Source organism: Equus caballus, chromosome 6, assembly GCF_041296265.1.
Source record: "Equus caballus isolate H_3958 breed thoroughbred chromosome 6, TB-T2T, whole genome shotgun sequence".
NCBI lineage: Eukaryota > Metazoa > Chordata > Mammalia > Perissodactyla > Equidae > Equus > Equus caballus.
Genome location: NC_091689.1, coordinates 64,882,672 through 64,905,282, shown reverse-complemented (window position 1 = coordinate 64,905,282; position 22,611 = coordinate 64,882,672). Strand labels below are relative to the sequence as shown.

General features: G+C 39.1%; 1 protein-coding gene across 2 annotated transcripts in view; it reads left to right on the top strand.

Moving 5' to 3' along the window:
* ITPR2 (inositol 1,4,5-trisphosphate receptor type 2) overlaps positions 1 to 22,611 on the top strand; it is a 466,150-nt gene that overhangs the window by 393,764 nt on the left and 49,775 nt on the right. For both annotated transcript variants that reach the window (XM_023644092.2, XM_023644091.2), the window contains 3 exons: positions 8,681 to 8,811; positions 9,864 to 10,029; positions 21,245 to 21,405. In XM_023644092.2, coding sequence (XP_023499860.2) covers positions 8,681 to 8,811; positions 9,864 to 10,029; positions 21,245 to 21,405 — 458 coding nt within the window. The remainder of the gene's footprint in view (positions 1 to 8,680; positions 8,812 to 9,863; positions 10,030 to 21,244; positions 21,406 to 22,611) is intronic.

Genomic DNA, 22,611 nt, shown 5'->3' with positions numbered 1-22,611 from the left:
GAATTGCTGCCTGTTTTTGTACAGCCCTCAGTCTAACAATGGTTGTAACTTTTTTTGTTTTTTTTTCCTTTAAAGAAAAAGATGCAATGGAAACTGTATGTGACCCACAAAGCCTAAAATATTTGCCATCTGGCTGTTTACAGAAAACAATTTCCCAACCTCTGCTCTAGAAGATTTTCATTACAGGTGCCAGAAATGTTGCAGAGGACACTGCTAAGGACAGAGTCCTTTGGCACGCTACTGGAAACATACTTTCATAGGGATGTGGTCATATTTGTGCAACTCTTCAGCCATATAGAACTGTGTCTTAAATAAACTATCATCCAGACTGTGTTTCTCCATCTTTTTTCAAAAAAATATCATAAGACACCTCAAAGCCTCCCTACCAAAGCCCAGACACATAATGTCTGCCACATCCCCCATCTGAGGCGAGTCTGGACCCCTACTGGCTTCTCTTGATCCTGACTCCTTCCCACACTGTCCCTTTAATGATCCACTTTATTTTGTCTTGGGGATCTGCATCAATCTCATTTGTCAGCAGCTCGCAGCCCGGCACAATCTCAAATTCAAGTCTACAGATGCTCCTCTCCTTTATCATTATGCATGATTTTTTAAAAAGCGCAGAAAGCTATTTTGAAAACTTGGATATAGTTTAGGTAGCTGGGTAAAATTCAATCGTTCTTAGGATCTTTTGGCCGCCTTGAACTTCAGTTTACTGTCACCAGCACCTGTTATCTCCTTTTCAATTCAACATGCTATCTCCTTAACAAAGTATGAAAAATAATATATTAAAAATTTACATTCTTGTTAGCACAAATATTTTAACAACATGCGCAAGTATAGTAACCCTATTTGTGGCTTGCTCTTCTATCTCTGAATATTACTTGACAATTATTTCCTTTATTTTAAAGCAGATATATTTTAAGCGTAGTCTGATTTTATGAACAAAATATTGCTTTGCCAGTGAGCCAACAACAAGGCTAGTGTTCCTCCTGCCAGAGTCCACAAGGATGGCTGACCCAAGAGGTCCAGCCCAGCAGCTGAAATAGTGGTGCTCATCCACAGCATGGTATCCAGAAGCTCCTAAGGCACAGGGCGATAACTGCCAGAGCCCACTCTCCTAGAGGGAGATCTTCCAGGTTTATACATAGTGTGAGCTGTTGGCTGCCCAGCTCTGTGCAGTTCTGTAAGTTTTGGGCTGTCTACCATTCCCCAGGCATTGCTGTTGAAGCTCAGCCAAGTATTCTACTGTAATTGTTTGAGATGGTATTACTAATTGTGACGTTTTGATCTTAACATTGAAAAAAATAAAATGAATATTTTTGTAAAACAGGAAATTAGTTAAGTCAACTCAGTATAATTGCCTGATGATGATATTAATAATTATAAAAATCTTGTGTATTCACTTATTCATTCGTACAGCAATACCTATTGAGCTTCTGCTATGGACCAGCCACCATGCTAGGTGTTCAGGTTTGTTTGAATGTAGAAACATGATCCTGGTCCTTATGGAACTTACAAAACAGTGAAGGAAGCATAAAAAGTAAGAAAATATGGCGAGTACTACAAATAGTGCTATGATGGGTAATCACAAGAGAGCCTGGCTGTGGAGAGATTCAACAGAGAGGCCTTTCTGAGGAGGGGTTATTTAAATTGAGGCTTGGAGGATGAGAAGGAGCCAGGCAGACCAAGAGGAAGGAGAAATGCATTCTGGATACAGGGACCAGCATGAGTGATGACCCTGAGGCATGTTCCAGGATAGATAGATGCTGCTGATTATCCTCATAATATAGGTAAAAATACTGAAGGACAACGACTTTAAGTAAGATCACACCAATCTCGATCTCTGATTCCAAGGCCTGTGCTTTAACCTTCTCAGTAGTATTACCTCCTAATTAAAGGATTAATCTCTATAAATTCTTTCTTCCTTAACCAAAATGAAGAGATTGTTAAAATCCTGCCTATCATATTGCCTTTCCCCAAGAATGCTTGGATAGATTTTCTTTATGCATATTGTCTTCTAAAGGCAATTGCTTAAATATAAATATTTTCTGTTACATATTTATCAACTGGAGTTGGCTCCCTCCTTGCTACTCTCATCCCCAGGGACATCTGGCAATGCCTGGAGGCATTTTTGGTTGTCACAACTCTGGGAGAAGTGCTACTGGCATCTAGTGAGTAGAGTCCAGGAATGCCTCTAAACATCCTACAGTGCACAGGACAGCCCTCCAAACACAGAATTATCTAGGCTAAAATATCAATAGTGTTGAGGTTGAGAAACCCTGTTATATTCTGAAGTCTGTTTGGATAGTGGTTTATAACTCTGAATATAGCAAACCGCCCTCATCTGCGATTTTGCTTTCCACGGTTTCAGTTACCTACGCTCAACTGTGGTCTGAAAATATTAAATGGAAAATTCCAGAAATAAACAACTCATAAGTCTTAAATTGCCATCATTCTGAGTAGCGTGATGACATCTCGTGCCATCCTGGTCCATCCCTCCTGGGATGTGAATCATCCCTTTGCCTGCGTATCCACGCTGTATATGCCACCATTAGCCTGTTAGCCAGGAAAAAACATAGTATGTAGTATAGTGTTCAGTACTATCTGCAGTTCCAGGCATCCACTGGGGGTCTTAGAATGTATGTATCTCCCATGGCTAAGGGGGAACTACTGTACAAACTCATGAAAGACTTCCCATAAAACCCCCTACAACCTGTTACTCACCTAACATTTTACACAAAGGACATAATTTCCCTTTTCTCTATGGACAAATAGGGACAGTTGTTCCAAGTGTATTAGCCCAAGGGCAAACTCTCCATTTTTAGGCTCCATTTGAGCTGGGAGTTGTGGAGAGGCAGGTATGATTTTGCAGAGAAAGCTCCCAGAGTAGGGAGAAAAGGATAGTGTAGGAATTTCAGCACTGGAGTTGTGACAGAGACACTATTGGGAGCCAGAAGTGCTGGCAATAGCTTTTCACAATCAGGGATCATTCCTAAATCAATATTAAAAACTACAGCATGCTTATGTTAATCTACTCTTTCTTCTCTGCCCTTTTTACATTTGACATGGTGAGTGATAAAATTCATCTGATTGAAAATTCTGTGGATTTGATCTTCTAGCCTTGGCCACCTTTAAATTTTGACCACATGTATTTAACTGCAAAAGCAGAGTGAAAGCTAGGACCTGGCGTTTATTGTGCTGCTGCTGCTGTGTCACTTAGATTTAAAAATAACTTTTCTATTTCTAAGACCGGGATTAAATTTTAATTTGCAAACCCTAGTGTGCATTTGTGATGGGCTTGGTTTGTTACCTTGTGGACAGCAGGTCCACAATACAAAAGACCCAGACATACACAGTAGCATAATAACAAGCCTCGTGGTGGTTGGGAGCGGCCTGTTCCCAAGGACGCTCCAGTGGATGCGGGTAGGGTCATTGTCCCAGCCACAGCACATTTGCTCAGTAACTGGCAACCAACTGTGGTTGAAAACAAAAAAAGGCACTATTATTTCATTTGCTGCAGACCTCCCTGACTTTCTAGACAAAAATATTCACTTAAAAAAAACCCAAAAACTCCAAAGTGGATTTTCTGGAAAGATAAGGCCTTTTTGAGGCAATTTACAAAATATAGCGTGGTTATTTTCTAAGTAAAAATCATTTGAATGTCTAGAAAAAGGAGGAAGTTCACAGATGTCTAACATTTATGAGTAATTCGAGTTTAATATGTTTTGGTATTTTGCTTTAACAAAAAAGATTGATGAATACCCAAAACAGATCAGCCCTAATGGCACTCTACATTTTGGCTTCCTACTGAGTGCCCAGGGTTTTAAATTTTTTCCCTAGTTAAAATTTTTTTAATTAGCATTTCCATAATGAATTGATTAAGTTAAAGTTTAAGACTAACAAACGAGAGGTTTTCAACTGCACTCAGAATTTCAAATGTATCTCAATGACAATCTATTGCTTTCTAAGAAACCATTAAAAATGAGTAATTTAATTATTAAAGCAGAAAAAAAAGCATTATTAAATACTCTTATTCAAGCAGGTCCTGTATTAAAAACAAAACATAGACTAAAACCTCAGATCGGGGGAAATATTTCAGAGCCAACAGGATCTGTTTTTATTCCTTTCCTCGTATGAAACATTTTATTTCTATTATGAATTAAGAAAAAAAATACTTTTTTACCAGTATTCAAGTGAAAATGAGGATATTTTAACCTTATGTTTTAAAGTATAGAATTTGTTGATTATGTTAAAACTGTAACTTTACATAACATTTAACAGCCACCTATCAGTATGGTAATTATGAGACCTAGAATTTATTTTGCCCTCTGTGCTAAGCAGTGTTCTAAGTTCCTTACATGTATATATCTAGTTTTTTTAACTGTCTCCACGTTAAAAGTCTGTTTCCACTAATTCTTTCCTTTTGCATGTAAACAGTCATGCTCTCTCACTTTTTTAATAACTATCTCCATTTTCATCATTACCTTCTTGCCACCATTAGCTAGACCATTGTTCTTACATCTGAAATCTTTTCCTTACTCTCATCTATTCCTACAAACACTCTTAGGTCCTAATTAAACCTTCCTCTGCATTCTGTTATCCCCTCCAAACTAATATCCTATCAATTTCCTTCCTTGCAGCACCAATTTTTTCTAGAAAACAATTCGCCTACACTCCCTCCTTCAGCTTCTGCATCAACTGTCTTCTCTTTCACTATTTGCCATCTTCCTGTTGTTTCCTGATGACATAATTGTTAAATCCAGTGACCTTTTCTTGTTTCTCATCACCTTTGACCCTTCTGTAAATTTGACGTTTTTTACACCTTCTTCATCTTAAATTATTTTCTTCCTTAATTTTGGATCACAGAACTCTCCTAGCTCTCTTGTCCTCTCTAGCTTTTAAAAATGTTTTCACATCTTCTTATCCTACAAACATAAAAATCATCTGAGATTCTTTCTTTGTCTTCATCAAAATACCTTACATCCAGTTCCTCCTTCTGAATTGTCTATTTCTGTGGTCTAATGGGACTATCTTTTCCCAAGTGACCTCTGCCTGGAAGCTTCGGTGTGATATTTAACACTGCCTTCCCCCTCTTGCCTAGAGTCCCGTGAGCTCCCATTCATTCACCTTCCCATTCCCACTGGCGTTGCCCTGTTGAGTCTCGTAGCACATCATGCCTGAATTATTGCAGCTGCCTCCTAAGTGGTCTTTCTACCTCCAGTCATTGTCTCCTCTTCAATTCCCCCACTATATCACTGCCAGACTACTTGTCAGAAATCACTGCATTGAATATCTCTTCCCCTACCCCCAACTCAAGATTTCCATGGTCCTCCCTTGCCTTCCAGGTAAAATCCAAACTCCCCAGAGCTTCACAGAGAGTTCCCAGCTTTCTCTCTCATTCCTATACATACTGGTTTATTTGCTGTGCAATATAAAAGTGAATCTTTTTTCTACCTCTGAGGCTCTCTGCTCATGCCATGTAAAATGCCTCTCTACTCCTCTTAGTCCATTGAATATTCAAGGCAAACCTGGAGTGTGCATTAATTAGAAGGACCCCCCTCTAATTGTCCATAGTATTAAGGATTCTCTCCCCATTCTAATCTCTTTGCTCTACTTCTGTGGCTTTTGTCACATGTTAATTTGTCTTGTTATTTAAGTCCATGTTTTATCTCATATGATTTCACCAGCTAGGTGGTAAACCACCTTGCTGCTGTTTAAAGTTCTGCAGTGGCTCTCCATAGCTTTCAGGATAAAGTTTAAACTCTTCATCTTGGTGTATGAGTTGCTCCATAATCTGGTCCCTGCCTGCTTCACTTCTCACAGCTCCCACAGTTGTGTGCATACACCAAAGGCCCGGTCATTCCAATCCACCTGCAGTTCCCCCAAACATCCGTATGCTTTCATGCCTGTTTTCCTTTGCTCATCCCATTTTATCTGCCTGAAATGTCTTACTTCACTGATTTTACCAGCCAAGCATGCCCCCCTTTCAAGATTCAACTCAGATGCCCCCTCCTTCAGGATGCTATCCCTGATGCTTCAGCTCATGAAATGCACATCCATCCTGCCTCCGTGGTACTCTGTGAGACTGCACTGCCTTTGTTCATCTGCCGTTGTTCATCTGTTGTTCATTTCCTAGGGCACTCTAAGTTTCCTAGGTGCTGTGATACTTTCATCTTTCCATCTGTATTCCTCGCGCCTAGCCCAAGAGCTGTTGAGGTAGTGAAACCAGGCAGATTTGGCATGAGGAAAGCCAGCTGGTTAGGCAGGTAGGTCTCCACAAGGTGTCATTTACTTAGGTGAATTTATCATGATCAGGGCCTGGCTTTCAGCCTGAAGGGCCGAGAACTTGGCTTAACATATTGCAAGCATCTCACAGAGGTAGACCCTTATTGACCGAGCTCATAGAGGCTACTCTATAAAACCAGCATGCCCATGCACTAGTATTATGGGCTGGCTTGACTGGGCTCTTGCTGGGCTGACCTGACTTGGGTGTTCTCCCCGTTTTAATGTCATGCAGAAAGCCACTTCTCTCGCTATATATTTGCAGCCAATCTATTTTATTTCACAATGGCTAATCACATGAATTGTATGTGGCTTTTACTAGCTCACCTGTTAAAGAACAAACAACCTCATTTCTAGATTATTGGAGACGCACAGGAGCACTTTCCTATAGCTTCTATGTACAGATGAATCTAGCACTTAATAAGTTTTTAGTAAACATTTGTGTGACATGACCGGGTGGTTGCTGATTGAATAAATGAATGCAGATCCTGCCACTAGATGTAAGATTGCTTTGATTGAAAGTCTAACCGTGGCAAAGTAGCATATAGACATAGTGTACATGACCTCATTACTGGAAAGCCATATTTCTCTTTAAATATTCCTTTAACTCTCTTACGCATTTCTAACTATTTTTCTTCATTTTCCTCCCGGCCGTCACATTAGAACCCAACCACCAGGTGCTGGGGGCCTGACTAGCACGTCACAGACTGGTCTTTCCCGTCCTTTCTCTGCCTACCTTGTCGCTTCTGCTGCTCTAACTGCTGCCACCACAAGCCTTGTGTCTTTTCCTTATATCTCCTTCCTCCAAAAGCAGTTTTATTTCTTCTGCTTTCTGAATCATATGTGCCTGGGGCTCACCCCTCAGGTAAGTGGCCCAGCACAGACTGCCGATAGCTTTGATGCTGCATTTGATGCTGGCACATCTCTGACTTCAGCCCTCCTCTCGGAAATGTGATGTTTTAAAAGAAACTGCTCTGAATAAAGTGAAAATATCAGGCTCCCTTATCCTTGTGATGTTAAAATAAAGTCAACTCACAAGAGGAAAATCAGCCTTTTCATAACAAAATACCAAACAGGCCATTGGTCATGGATCATGTAGACAAAATTAGACTGATTCTTTTTTTTCCCTGGGTGGTGGTGGTTTTTACACTTCTGCCTTGACATGGAGACTGAGGCTACACAATTCCAAAATTCAGTGCCACTATGATCCTTTAACCTTGTAACAACAAGAAAAATACTTTTCTGCTCACTTATCAGTATTGGGAAATCCTGATTCTGATATCCATTTTAGTATAAACTTTTCATTATTTTAATTAACTGTGAAATTATTATAAAATTTGGTAACTTTATGCTTAAAATAACATTAGGAATATTTCTGTCACATTTGATTTTTTTTCTCTCTCCCAATTTCTCCCTAAATATTTTCAGATAAATACGTTCACATAAAATAAATTGTTCACATAAGTACATTGTGTTTCTTACCTGTAGTTCCATACCGGTCATTAAGAAAGCTTGGACAGGTGGTCAGCCTGGTAGTGTAGTGGTTAATTTCACGTACTCTGCATTGGTGGCCCAGGGTTCACGGGTTCGGATCCTGGGTGCAGACCTACACACCACACATCAAACTATGCTGTAGCGGCATCCCACATAAAAAATGGAGGAAAGATTGGCACAGATGTTAGCTCAGCAGCAATCTTCCTCAAGCAAAAAGAAGAAGATTGACAACAGTTGTTACCTCAGGGCCAATCTTCCTCACCAAAAAGAAAAGAAAAGAAAAGAAAAGCACACACACTTAGACATTTACCAAAATAATGAAATAATATCTGCCCTGATTTGTAAGCACCTACTTTGTGTATGCCAATCTCTATGCAAAGTGTCTTACATACCTTAAATATAATCCTTAAATAACCCTCTGAAGAGTTTAATCCTTAAAAAAAACCTCCCCATTTTACAGATGAGGGCACTGTAGTTAAGTAACTTGCCCAAGTCCTAGTACTGGAACAGAGTAGAGTTTGAAGCTGGTCCCAGCTAGCTTCCTTGTGGATGCTCTACCCCCTGCAATATGTTTGCTTCCTGGGTGAGTTGATTGTGTTTTCAGGAGGTCTTACCCCAATCTCCCTGCACCACAACAGCACACAGTGAATATTAGCTTTCTTATATTTTGTCCTTTTCACTCTGTCATTTCCACCAATGCAAGGAAAAGTTATAGCAGGATCTTATATGTGTGGCTATATCAGTCTGTGTCAGTCATGTGCTGCCACATGTAAAATAGATGTTATTTGACTTCAAAAAATTGTCATGGCACAGTTCTGAAGAAATTGATCTTTGGAAGTAGATAAGAGTGTATTTTAAAAACATGTGTTTGCTGCACTGTTTAATTTGTGTGTTTTTATAGCTGATGAAGAGTATGAAGACGGAATTGAAAGGACGTGTGACACTCTCCTTATGTGCATTGTCACGGTCCTGAATCAGGGCCTCAGGAACGGCGGTGGTGTGGGAGACGTGCTGAGAAGGCCATCGAAAGATGTAAGCTGGAGAAAAAGTACTTTTTCAAAGAAGCACATGATCATTTTTTAATGTTTCTTAACAGCATTTACAATGTGTTTTTTGTTTTCAGGTACTATATTGTGTTGTTTGCTTTAAAAGTATGACAGTGGCCGTTAAAACCAATTAATGGTACACTAGGAGTACGTAGAAATGGCTAATGTGCTAAAAATCTATGTATGTTAGTAGGGTTATGAAATTTTCCTAAGTTTGAGCTGTGTATTGTATTATAGCAACAAAATCAGGACTACAGGCTTCATAGAGGAATTGACTGTTATATCAACGACAGAAACTAGGCTGCCTCTTGTCTGTCAGGTTTCTCAGGCATGAAGCTTTACTCTTTGCCTCTGAAGAGGAATAGCCTTTGTTATTTATCCTTGAATATAAAAGTTGAACATATTCTAACAAGATTTCATATATTAAAATAGCAAGGCCAAAAAAATTCTCATTAGCTGCAAAATCTCAGGTGCCAGGCTGGGAGCTTGAAAAATCTTGGTTCTTCATCAGGCCAGCTCCATCATGTCGTCAGTTCATCTAATATTTCCTCATCTATAAAAAAGCTAGACTACGTGATGTCTAATGCGTATTATAACACTGTTCATCAAATAGAAATAGCTTTAACTGTGTGTACTTGACTCTGAGCCTAAGAACAAAACCTGCTCCAGAAATTGACATATCGTTAGGTCCTCTTCAGCTCACTAATCTCTGACTTTAGAATTGGTATTTGTCTATCTTTTGTGCAGCTTCTGGGATAAGGGCCCACTGCACCAAAATACATTTAGCAGAATGACATGGTAAAGTGGTTTTTAATAAAAGGTAAGTCCCTCCATTTTGGGGGGTGGGTTGCATAAGTCACCCACTTAAAGAAAACAAAGAGAGAAAGTGGATCTTAGTTTTCCAACTTCGCGTACTGTTTATGTTCATTCAGCAAACATTTATTGAATATCTTTTCTGTGCTCAATGATATGCTGAATCAACATGGCTTGAAATTGCATGTGCAGGTATATATTATATATTTTTAATTTTCATTTCAGGAACCCTTGTTTGCTGCCCGAGTGGTCTATGACCTTCTTTTTTATTTCATTGTTATCATTATCGTTCTTAACTTGATCTTTGGTGTTATCATTGATACTTTTGCTGATCTCAGAAGTGAAAAACAGAAAAAGGAAGAAATTCTAAAGACAACTTGCTTCATCTGTGGTAAGTGTTCCCAAGATACTAAAATAATAGATGAAAAAACTGCCCAGGAGGAAGGAGGGGCTAGAATGATTTTTATTTGTCATGCTTTGGGAAAAATTATTTCAAAATGAAAGCTGGACAAAATTCAGATTATGTAACTGAGCATTGGACTGAGATTCTCTGTTCCATAAATAGGCAGAAGAATTACATCCCAGAGCTATCTTGTCGTTATTTCTGCAGTTTGTATGATTCTCTGACTATAGAATGTGTTGCAAAATGCCATAAGGTTCCACCAACTGGCAAACAGATTTTTAATCACAGTAACATATTGATTAAACAACAGAATGATTTTTATTTTATTTTGCTAGATTCTGAATTCACACATGATTTTTCCAGCAGCTTGAACTTCTACTTACTGACAACACTATGTTTTGGGTTCTGAGCTGTGCTTTCTCTCCCTTTGTACACTACCCTCACCCCACCACCACCACACTGTCCTCCTCTTGTCCTATCTTAGCTCCCTCAGGTCCACCTAACCTTCTCTTTGCCCTTGACATTCCCTTTTCTCTACCCTCTTCTGCATAAACCTCTGCCCTTTGTGGCTTTAGTTGTCTCTCTAGGTGGCCTAGTCACCCTAGAATCCATCCCCCTCCTTAACTAATCACTGACTCCAGGTTACATTCACCATCTATTTTTCCATGTTGGGCTGAAGAATCTTCTAGTAAAAGTCATAAAACAAGCATAAGGGCTTTACTACAGCATTATTCTATATAACCCAAATTGGGCCCTCAATAAATCCCATTCCTTCCTTGATTCACTTTTTGTCAACTGTCTCATTCCCCTCAATGGCTCTTCCAAATCTTTCTATCATTCCTCCAATAGTCGGAGGTGTACCAAGTAATAACCTGTAATAATGAGCTGTATTCCAAGGAAGAAAACATGAATTAGACATGCCCTTCTTCAGGGTGTATAGAAATCTGTTGCAGAATACAAATACAATAAATATCATTGCTATCTAATGTGTTAAGGAAAATGACAGAGAAGTTCACAGGCTGATATGGGGGCAGGAGAGAGTCAGGAAAGTCTTGCTAGAGGACATGGTGATGGAGCTGATGGTAAAAGAGGGAAGGGAGGTAGCTATATCAAAGTGGCTAGAAGCAGAGTGGCCAGCATAAGGAAAGGCATGGAGGGAAGAACAGCCCAGGAGAGTCTTCTGTTACTGTAACCAGCTCAGTGATGTTGGAGCATAAATTTCAGAGGAGGACATGCCAAGAGAAGAGGTTGGCCAGATGATATGTGGTCTTCTATATTAAAAAGCTTGGACTATGTCCTGTAGACTTATAGAACATGGTGAAGCATTAAAGAATTTTAAGCGGAGGAGGACGGAGTCTAATTTTTCTTTTAGAGCACTATGGTAGCTATGGGAGGTCGTTCTTCAGAGGACAATACTGGAGGCACAGTAATCAGGTAGGAGGTTATTACTATAGTCCACGTGAAAGGTAATGAAACTTTGATCCAGGAAAGGTAGGATGACAGTATTAAGGGTAGAGGGCAGAGTCTTGAATTATTTAGAAAATAATAAGTGTTGATGAGGATGTGGGAAAAAGGGAACTCTTGTGCACTGTTGGTGGGAATGTAAATTGGTGCAGCCACTGTGTAAGACAGTATGGAGGTTCCTTGAAAAATTAAAAATAGAACTCCTATACAATCCAGCAATTCTACTTCTGGGTATTTACCCAAAGAAAACAAAAACACTAATTTGAAAAGATACATGCACCCCTATGTTCATTGCAGCATTATTTACAATAGCCAAGACATGGAAGCAACTTAAGTATCCATTGATAGATGAATGAATAAAGAAGATGTGGTGTATATATATAAATACACACACATATATAGAAATATTACTCATCCATAAAAAAGAATGAAATGTTGCCATTTGCAACAACATGGATGGACCTTGAGGACATTATGCTAAGTGAAATAAGTCAGACAGAGAAAGACACATGATTTCACTTATTTTGGAATCTAAAAACCAAAACAAATGAACGAACAAAAGAAAAAAGAAACAAACTCATAGATTCAAAGAACAAACGGGTGGTTGCCAGAAAGGGGGTTGGGGGGACATTGGGCAACATAGGTGAACGGGATTAAGAGGTGCAAACTTCCAGTTATAAAATAAATAAATCACGGGGATGTAATGTACAGCATGGAGGATGTAGTCAATAATATTTTATAACTTTGTATGGTGACGAATGGTTACTAGACTTATCATGGTGATCATTTCGTAATGCATGTAAATGTCGAATCGCTATGTTGTAACCTGAAACTAACATAATATATGTCAATTATACTTCAATTTAAAAAAAAGAATTTTTAAATCTCAGTGGTTAGGAATGGATATGAGAGATAAGTTGGATGCCTGGGTGGATGGTAGTATCAAGAGTTGAGTTTGAGAATAGAAGAAAAAAACAAATTTTAGATAGGCATATGCTAAGTTTGGCTTTGGAGTATCGAAATTGAGGTGCATACTGAACACCCCAGTGGGATATGCCCAGCACAGTGGTCCACAGAGAATGAGTCTGCACTGGAGACAATAATTGAAGAATCCTCAGCCTGTATGCGGTGGTAAAAGCTGGAATGTGGAGAAAGATTTCTGAGTAAGAAGAGAAGATGGAGTTTAAGTGGAAAATATCAGCATGGAAGAGTTGAGAGAGACAGAGAATCACACACACACAAACCTGTCAGGCAGAATGGTGTGAGGAGCGCCAGGAATGTGTGGCACATGGAAGTGAGGAGAGAGCACAGCCTTGGGAAGAAAGGGATTGATTATCAACTCTGTCCAAGCAGAGAAGGCCAGTAACATATGGACTAAAGTAGAGCCTTTGGATTTCTCATTTAGGAGGCTTTGGTGATTTTAGATAGTCATTCCCACAAGGATGAGGGCAGATACCAGATTGTACAATACTTGGGGGAGACTTGCTGGAAGGAAATGGGGCAAAAAGAAGAGTCTTCTCTTTATATGTCTAGAATACATGGAGGAAAGCAAGACTGACATGGAGCCTAGGAGGATGTCATACGATGATTTGAGGAAGAGAGCCATTGCATGGAAGGGTGTGAGTTCCACGGAAGAAAAAGATGCTGCCCTTGAAAATCTTCCCATGCATCTTAGGATCTTGCTTTTACACTGCTTCCTCTAAGCCCTTTTCTTTGCAATCATAATAACTGTTATGTCAGCACACTACCTCTGAAAAACAGGGTTCTTTGGAAGAATGTATCAGTAGGGTGTGAGCCTCATTCTAAGACATGGTCCTGTCTCCCATATTTTAGTAACAAAAAATGTGAACAGCAAAATAAGCCCATCACTTAACCACCCTTCCTGTTCCTCTAAGCTTTCCCTTCACTGTCCGAATTCTCTTTGGCCTTTCACAGTTCTTTAAAAAGCCTATAACTTATAAATTCCTTTAAACATCGCAATAACCCACATCACCAGATTGAAATGTTTTTCTCAGATCTGATCATTAGTTTCCTGCTGACCTTTCTTCTACCTCAGATTGCTTGTACTCTGGTTCCATCACAAGGTCCTATTTTTTCTCCCAATCCCTAAATAAAAGGTTCTGATTTTATCACTGACTCCTTATCTCTTCTCTCTGCCCTCCTCTTTAACGCCATTTTATGCAGACGATAGCCAAATATGCAACCATAGCCCCAACCTCTCTCCAGACTTGTCCTTTGTTTTCAGTTGTTGACTAACATTTAGAAAGACAAGACTTCCTGGCAGCCACAGTTACTGTGTCTAGAAACCAGTTCATCATGCCTTTCCATCTCTTTCCTGTAACCCAGCAACCTATCCTGACTTCCATATTGCAATTAATGATATTCCACTGTGCCTTCAGGTATCTGGGCTGGGAAAACTCCTCCATTGTTTTTAGCATCTCCCTTTTCCTCTTCCAGGTGCACTAGTTACCTAATGTGTTAATCAATCTGCTTTCACAATCTCACTCGCTTCCTTTCCTTTATTCCCAGAGCCGCACCTGGTTTTTCACACTCACCCTGGCTCGCACCCCCAAATGATCTGCTCAGTGTTGCCAGACTAATTTTTCCACTTTGAATTAATCATTTTCTTACTCAAAAGGCTATCAATAGCATCACACAGTTTATAACTCTAAACCTCTAGTTTTCCTGGCGTGAAAGGTCCCCACAATTGGACCCCTTCTTTCTTTGCCTACCTTTGCACCTATTGTTCTCCTATTTATAGCTCCGGTTCCAGTCCAACTGCATTATTCATCTGTAACTTCTAGACTCTCCCTGTATTCTAGTATGGTATTTCCATTTGGAATGCCAAAACTCCTAAGCTGTTAAACTCTTGCCCTCTCTCTGAGGCCCAGATCTAAGGCCATTGTTCTGTGAAGGTTTCTCCCATCTTACTAACCAGAGCAAACATGTCTGCTCCTAAATTCCTGACACCGCTCGTTGCTATATGCTACTGTGCAGATCTTTTGCTGTCTTATCTCCTCTGCTAGATGCTATGTGCTGTCATATTGTAGAAAGTGCGTGAACGTTATAGTCAAATAGACATAAGTTTACAATGGTTCCACATCTAGGCTATGGGGTCTTGGCCAAGTTTCCTTTCACCTTGAACTGTTGTTCCCTCATCTGGAAAGTGGGGAATATAATGCCATGTTTGGGGGTTATAGTGAGCGTAAATGAGATTGTGTATATCAAAATGCCTAGCTCAGTGCTTAGCTGACAGTAAGCCCTCTATATTTGTTAATTTCTCTTCTTTAACAGATACAGATCTATGTCTTGTCCATTTTTATGCTTCCATTGTATGTATTGTGTATCATTCATAAATATTTGCCTAATGAATGACTATCCAATAAGTTGGTTCCGAATTAACATTGTCTCTGTACTTAAGTGGCTTATAATCTATAAAAGGAAACTAAGGCTAGTAAGTACTAAATTGATACATACTGCAGACAGAAATCCTGGGTGCACTGATTGCAACTTATTCCAAATTTTGTCACATGCAGGGTATTGTTTCTGGGGGATGCACAAGCCCAGAGGGATATAGGGTGATATATCGGGAGTCACAAGGAGATGTTAGGTCTACATGGTCTGTTTTCCAGAAGCTTCACATTTATTCAAAAATTTGAGGGCATTTAGGCAGTTTAACCTAAGAGTAAATTTAAATAGTATTTTTATATTAGAACAAATAGAATGTTGTAAAGTGGAACAAATTTAGTGTGAGCATTTAAAATAAAATAGAAACTTTTTTAAAATTGAAAAGTGGTCCCAGGCAATTTTAGCTGCTAATCCTTGCAACCTCAGCAGCATAAGCGTTCTCTACTCTGTGCTCAAAGGACCACATGTGCATTAGAAATATGTGAGAAGCATTATGATAATATATATCTAGATGTGCATTCGTTCCTGGAATCGCTTACCATATATAAGATCTAATACATACCATCTATATTATAAGAACTCAATTACAACAATGATTTAAACACTTGAAATATTTGGGAGTTGTACTAGTAGACTATAACATAGTTGTGGTCGATCTAGAAATGGTTCTTGGAAGAGTTGGGTGTTAAGCTGTGATCCAAAGAGGGATATAGTATCGAATAACAGAGGGGAGAACTCCACAGTAGGAGAGAACTGGCTCCAGGAGCATTCCAAGTGACATCCATGGTAGCAACAGAGGAGGTAGGGTCTGTGACAGGCAATGAGAACGGATGGGACTTCTCTAGCTTTGAAGGCAATGACCAGACATTTGAGAGTTATGACTCAGAAAACAATTGCTAGTGATCCAGAAGGCAATCATGATAGAGTGATGATTAGCAGATGACAGAGCTGAAGCAATAAGCATAGAAATTGGCTCTGGTATCCATATTCATTATTAATTTTGAATTACCAGAGGCTAAAAGTCCAGTGAAAAGGAGATGTCAACAGACGAGGTGTGACAAAATAACAAAATGGAGAAAGGACTTAATATTAAGTCAGAATTCCTATCATAAGGATAGTTAAGTTCCTAGAATTAAAGATCTTTCTAGATGATGTATATTGTCAGAGACGGGCCTTCTATGTTCTTCTCTCAGCATACTAGTCCCTTATTAGCTGTATTTATGCATTAAAGTCAGTCATTCGTTTATTCGTTCAGCAATTACTTATTAAACATCTGCTAGATACCAGGATATTGCAGTGAACAAAAATAGACAAAAAATACTGCCAAGCTTATTTTCCAACATACATAGAATGTCAAATGGTGACAGAAAAATAAAGCAGAGAAGAAGAATGAGGATGCCTGGGTGATGGGTGGGTGTGTGCCCATCCTTAGTCATACTATGTGGGAAACACTGCATAATATACGGTCTTCTTTTTCCTGAAAAGTTTGTATTGAGCACACAAAGCTCCTCTTATCCTTCCTTTCTTTCTCCCTTGGTCATCTCATCTCATCCAATGCCCTGGCTTACATTATTCATTTTGTGTCATTTATACTTGAACCAGTGTTTTTACATCTTGACCTTTCTGTTTGGAATTTCCAGCTTCCTACCTGATTTTCCCAACACTGGTTGTTCTTTAGGCATCTTAAACTCAACACCTCCCAAATCAAACATATCCTTCCTCCAAAATCTCTGCCTTCTCTTTTTTTCTCCTGCTGTAGTGATATTATCATAAACTCAGTCATTCAAGTCAGAAAATTCTGAGTTATTCTCGATTCCTCCTAAATGTATACCTCTAATTGGACATCAAGCTCTCTTAAATTTTCATTCCATAATTCCTCTTCAGTCTCTCATATTCATGTATTCAGTTATTCTGTCAACTTTAGTTGAATGCCTGCTGTTTTTCAGATGCTATGCCAGGTACTGGTACTACTAAAATAAACCAGACAATAAAGTGGTAGAGGCTAAGGTAGAAATAGACAAATTTTCATAGCAAAGTGCTGTGGGCACAGAGAGCATCAACTAACTGGCTGTGTCTGTGGGAGTCAGAGTAGTGGCAGTGGTTGAGCTGGGTCTTGAAGAAGGGATACCTGTAAGGCGGGAAAGAGACTAGATGGGGGCATAGAGTTCTCAAAGGACCTGGTGTGCTTGGAGAATGGTGAGAAAGTCAGAGTGACTACAAGAAATGTGCACAGAGTGGATTGTCAGTGCATGAGCCTGAGGATGACTTCAAGTTCCCTGGTTGACAGGGACTTCATTAACAGAGGCAAAGAAGGGCTAAAGAAACAAATTTTTGATGAGTTGTGTTTGACATGCCCACAAGCTATCCAGGAGGATTTATCCAGGCGGCAGCTGGAAATAGAAACTGAAGTTGAGAAGAAGGGTCAGTACTGGGGAGAAAGATTGAGAAATCATTAGCATGAGGATGGTTGAAATCATGGGAATGAACAATAAAGTTTAGAGAGTGAGACCCAGTGAAGATGAAACACAACCAGTTCCCCTCTTTTACATTCCCCTCCACTGCCCTAGTCCCCTGATGTCCTCACCCTCAGCCTCTTCTCCTGACAGTCTTCCTCAAAATCCTGCCACAGGAAGTGACTTAAAGCACAGCTCTGTACCTGCTAGGCTTCACTCAAAAGTCTGCAGAATAAAGTGCAGGCTCCTTGGCTTTGCGTTTCAAGCACTTCGTGATTTGTGCCTTGTCATCTCCATTTCTGAATGTTCTCTTCTGGCCACACCAGAGGAATTGACATGCCCACAGACAGGTCATCTGCTTTCATTTCTAGCTTTGTCATGCTATTTCATCTGCCCAGGAGGCAAAAGAACGTGGCTTTGGAGTCAGAAATTGACTCCACTGACATTTTCACTAACTAGAGGCGTTAACCTGGGCAATTAATTGAATCCCTCTGAATCTGTTTCCTCACATGCTAAAAGGTCAGATTGGATTATTGTAATTATAATAGTATATTTAGATATCTTTACAGTTGTCAATATAAATAGGTGTTCAATAAAAATTAAGTACCTTTTATTACCATTGATCCTTTCTCCACTTGCTATAATCATGTTTCATAGGCCAGACATTTAAAGCTTTACACCTCTTTTAAACCTTTAAAAATGTATCTAGTCAGAATTCATTTTGCCCTCCTTTATGCTTCCTTGGCAGTTTATACCTCTTCAGAATATAACACAAGTTGTCTGTTTCCTCTACCATATTCCAGATTAATAGATAGTAGATGCATTATTTTTATAGCCCTATGTACCTTGCAAAAGATAAGTAATTGAATTGAATTCTGGGAAAAATCTACTTCAACATTTTCTCTCTTTTTTTCCTTTTCTGTAATAGCTCTATTGAGATATAATTTACATACCTTACCACTCACCCATTTAGTGTGTACAATTCAGTGGTTTTTACTGTACTCAGAGTTGTGTATCCATCATCACAATCAATTTTAGAACATTTTCATTGCCCCCAAAAGAAACCTCATACCCTGTAGCCATCACCACTCCACACCCCTGTCAAACCTTTCATCCTCCTCAGCCCTAGGCAACCATTGATCTACTTTCTGTCTCTATAGATTTGCCCATCCTGGACATTTCATATAAATGGAATCATATAATACATTTTGTTCTGTGTCTTGTTTCTTTCACTTAGGATGTTTTCAAGGTTCATCTTATAGCATGTATCAGTACTTCTTTCCTTTGTATTGAAGAAAAATATCCATTGTATGACTATACCATATTTTGTTTAGCCTTTCATCAGTTGATGAACTTGTGAGTTATTTCCACTTTTTGGTATTATGAATAATGCTACTGTGAACATTCACGTACATGTTTTTGTGTAGACATATGTTTTTACTTCTCTTGTTTATATACATAGGAGTGGAATTCTGGGTCATAGGGTAACTATATGTTTATGTAACCTTTTGAGAAATTGCCCAACTATTTTCCAAAGTTGCACTATTTTGTATTTCTACCAGTAGTGTATGAAGCTTCCAATTTATCCACACCATCACCCACACTTGTTATTATCTGTTTTTGGTTATAGCCATCCTAATGGAATAATACTTCACTAGTGAAATGTTTTTAATTCATTCAATCAATATTTTATTCAGTGCCAACTATATACCAGGCACTGTTCTAAGCTATTGGGACCATTGGTAAAAAAAAGAGACAAATATATCTGCCCATGGACATGCAATAAATAATAAACATAATAAGTTTCTATGTAAGTTCCTGGATAAAATGGCATTCCTTTCTTCTGTGCTGATTAGCAGGCAGGATTTTTCTTGCACAGTTATTTTTACCTCTTTATCTTAAACTTGTAGTGCAGTTTAACTTAACAACTTTGATAGGGCGGTATTCAATCTGTTAGGAGGTGATAAGCACTAGAGGAAAAAGAGGCAGAAAGGGGAAGAGTGATTGAGAGTGTTGGCAAAAGGGAAGGGACAGATTATAGGATTAAATAGTGTGATCAAGTTAAGCCACATTGAGAAGGTGAGATTGGAGCAAAAACTTGAAGGTGAGTGAGTTAGTCAAAGAGAGATCAGAGAGAAGAGTGTTGTGGGCAGAGGAAACAAACAGTCCAAAGGCCCTGAAGCAGAGATCTCTGTGCAAGGAACAGTGAGGAGGCCAGTGTGGCTGGGTAAGAGTTCGCAAGGGAGAGGATAGTAGGGGACAAGGTTCCAGAGGCTAGGGGCCAAATCACTTAGGATTTAGTAAATAGCTATTGTGTGGGTCATGCTCATGCTCCACCACTTTTCATTGTTTATCTAAAATTCAGACTTACCTGGGTATCCTGTATTTTATCTGGCAACACTGCTTATAGACCATTGTAAGGACTTTGAGCTTTGTTCTGAGGAAGTGAGGAGCCACTACAGGGTTTGGAACAAAGGAGAGACACCGTCCTACTTAGGTTTTTAAAGGATCATTCTGCCTGCTGCGTTGAGAATAGGCCATAGAGAATAAAAGTGAAAACAGGGAGGCCTGAGAGGCTACTGAAGTCATCAGAAGAGAGATGATAATGGCTCAGACCAGGGTGGTAGCCATGGAGGTGGTAAGAAGTGATCAGATCTGGATATGTTTTGAAGGTAGAGCCAAAAGAATTTCAACGTGAATTGGATGTGATATGTGAGAGAGAGAAAGAGGATTCAAGGATGACTCCTAGACTTTTGGCTTGAACAACTGGAAGACTAGAGTTGTCATGGAATGAGAAGAGGACTGTGGGTGGAGCAGGTTTGGGGAAGAGGGTTAGATTTTATTTGAGGCCTGCTGAGATGATGATGATAGGTCAAATAAGATGAGGCAGAGCCATCAGCCAGCCAAATTTCATGGTATTTTCCATAAAAATATCCAATAATATAATTTAAAAGGTCACCCCTTCATAGGGGACAGATTTTTTGCTTATTGTACTATTTAAAACGTCTGAATGGTCAAATGGCCTTTTTTCTTTCTTTCTTTCTTTTCTTTTTGTTTTTTAAAAATATAATTAGGAAAAGAGTAGCCAGGATTGGAACCCAGTTTCCTGGGTTTTTTTCTCCAATATCTGAACTGGAAAACCAGACTGAATCCCAACATGCCATTTTACTTGGCAGGCTAATTCATTTTTCCATAGATGTTTTTCTTCATCTCCATTCATTTCCTTTCATCCACTGTTCAACCTTTGAGAGAAAAGAATCTTACTACCCAGATCCTCTCTTCAGTCTCCTTCCAGAGGTTGAAAATATGCCCTGGAAATTGAGCAGACCGTCCTCTCCCCAAAATGCCGGGAACACAGCTGGACGAGTCTTTGAGTCCTTATTGCATTCAGAGCACAGATTGCTGTGCACATTCACTTGCCTTTCACTGGTTTTGAAGAGATGACTTTCTCAGCTGCCTTCCCTCTTTTTTCTCAGTTTTCTGCATGAAATGACATTTGTTTTCCATCCTGATTAGCAAGCGTGCCTTTTCTTGCACAATCATTTCGACTTTCTTTTTCTTACACTTATCGTCCAGTTTAATTTGACAATTTTGATGTGGCTATATTTAAAATTATGTGCAAATTTTACTTCTGTAATTGGACTGTGTTTTTCCAAGGATCCACGGGAAAAAAAATGTTAGTTGGGAAGAAATCTATAAACTATGGCCTTTTTTTCAGGAGGTCTTGTGTACTGTGTTGTTTTTAATCATAACATTTTAAATTGGCACACTCTCACAGAAAGCATTTTTTGCAATAATTATTATGTTTTGTTTTATGCTAAGAAGTGAATGCTGATTAAATGACAAATTACATACGTTGTGTTTCCTGTGTTTTGCAGGACTCGAGCGAGACAAATTTGATAATAAAACTGTTTCATTTGAGGAGCACATCAAGTCAGAACACAACATGTGGCATTATTTGTACTTCCTGGTCCTGGTGAAGGTTAAAGACCCAACTGAATACACTGGACCTGAAAGTTACGTGGCTCAAATGATTGTGGTGAGTGATCAGAGGGTTTTATTCTGGGACTCTTGCATTTCGTATGCTTTCTGCTTCTCTTCCCTACCCTTCTCTCAAAATATAAAGGTAATAGCAGTCATTGTGTTAACTTTTAAATAGAACTGTCAGTCACTGAGGAGCCCCTTTCTGGCCTCATCATTTGTTCCCAATGGACTTCTTGGTTATACGAACCAAACCTAAGTCTCAAATACGCAGATGATATTTTCTGAAGAATTTTCTGTGCAATGAATAGCACCATCTCGGTTATGTCTGTCATCTTCTGACCTCGTGCCTCCTGTCATTGTTGATGTCTCAATTCCTTAAATCTGGAACTTTCCCATTGGCAAATATGAACTGAAGATTCATACTTTAAGAAATTCCTTGCATTTCAGAAATCAAGCGTTTAAGAAATTAAACTGTGTTTGGGAAAAACATAAGGTTCGATCTCAGTGGGAGAGCACTGGCTTTCTGTCAGTATACACTTTAGATAGATTTACCAGTGTTGGCGATGGATTTGCACTGATCCACATCCAGTTGCTTATAACTCCTCACTAAGATCAGTAGCATTGCGCAGAGGGTGTGGCTGTCGATGATTCAGAGTTTCTTCTGTTTCAAAGAAGATTGAAACTAACTGGCTTAAGGAGAAGTCAAAGTTACAACTTTAGTGTATCCATGATAAATATTTAGTGAGTGAGTATCATGGCATCTGATACATATTCTTGCATTCTTACAATAAACATAGCTGTATATTGGATTTTCTTTTTCTCAAAAATCATCCTACAACATTGTGTTCACTGTTTGAGAATGAAGCCTTAGAAGAGTCATGGGCTTCCCTGCTCCTTGGTCCTAAGGATAACATTTAGTAAGCACCAAAGCCAAAGTGTCAGGAGAGCCAGGTAACAGTGGCTCTGTATCTTTCCCTTTGAGAGCTTATCATCTACTTAGGAAGACATAAACCATAATATAGAGAGCAACCAAAGAATATTTCAGAGGCTAACATATTAATAAGTTAATATTGTAATAGTTTACCTTACCTGACAATATGTGTGTGTTACAGGAGAGCTACATGTAAATTGAATTTTTATAGTTCAGTATTTTTCATGCTTTTTTGTTATTGACTTGCATCATACTATAAGGTGTTTTCTCTACATTCTTCATATGACTGTGGGCAGAACCTAATATTCTTTCTTTTCCCTCATGTTTTCT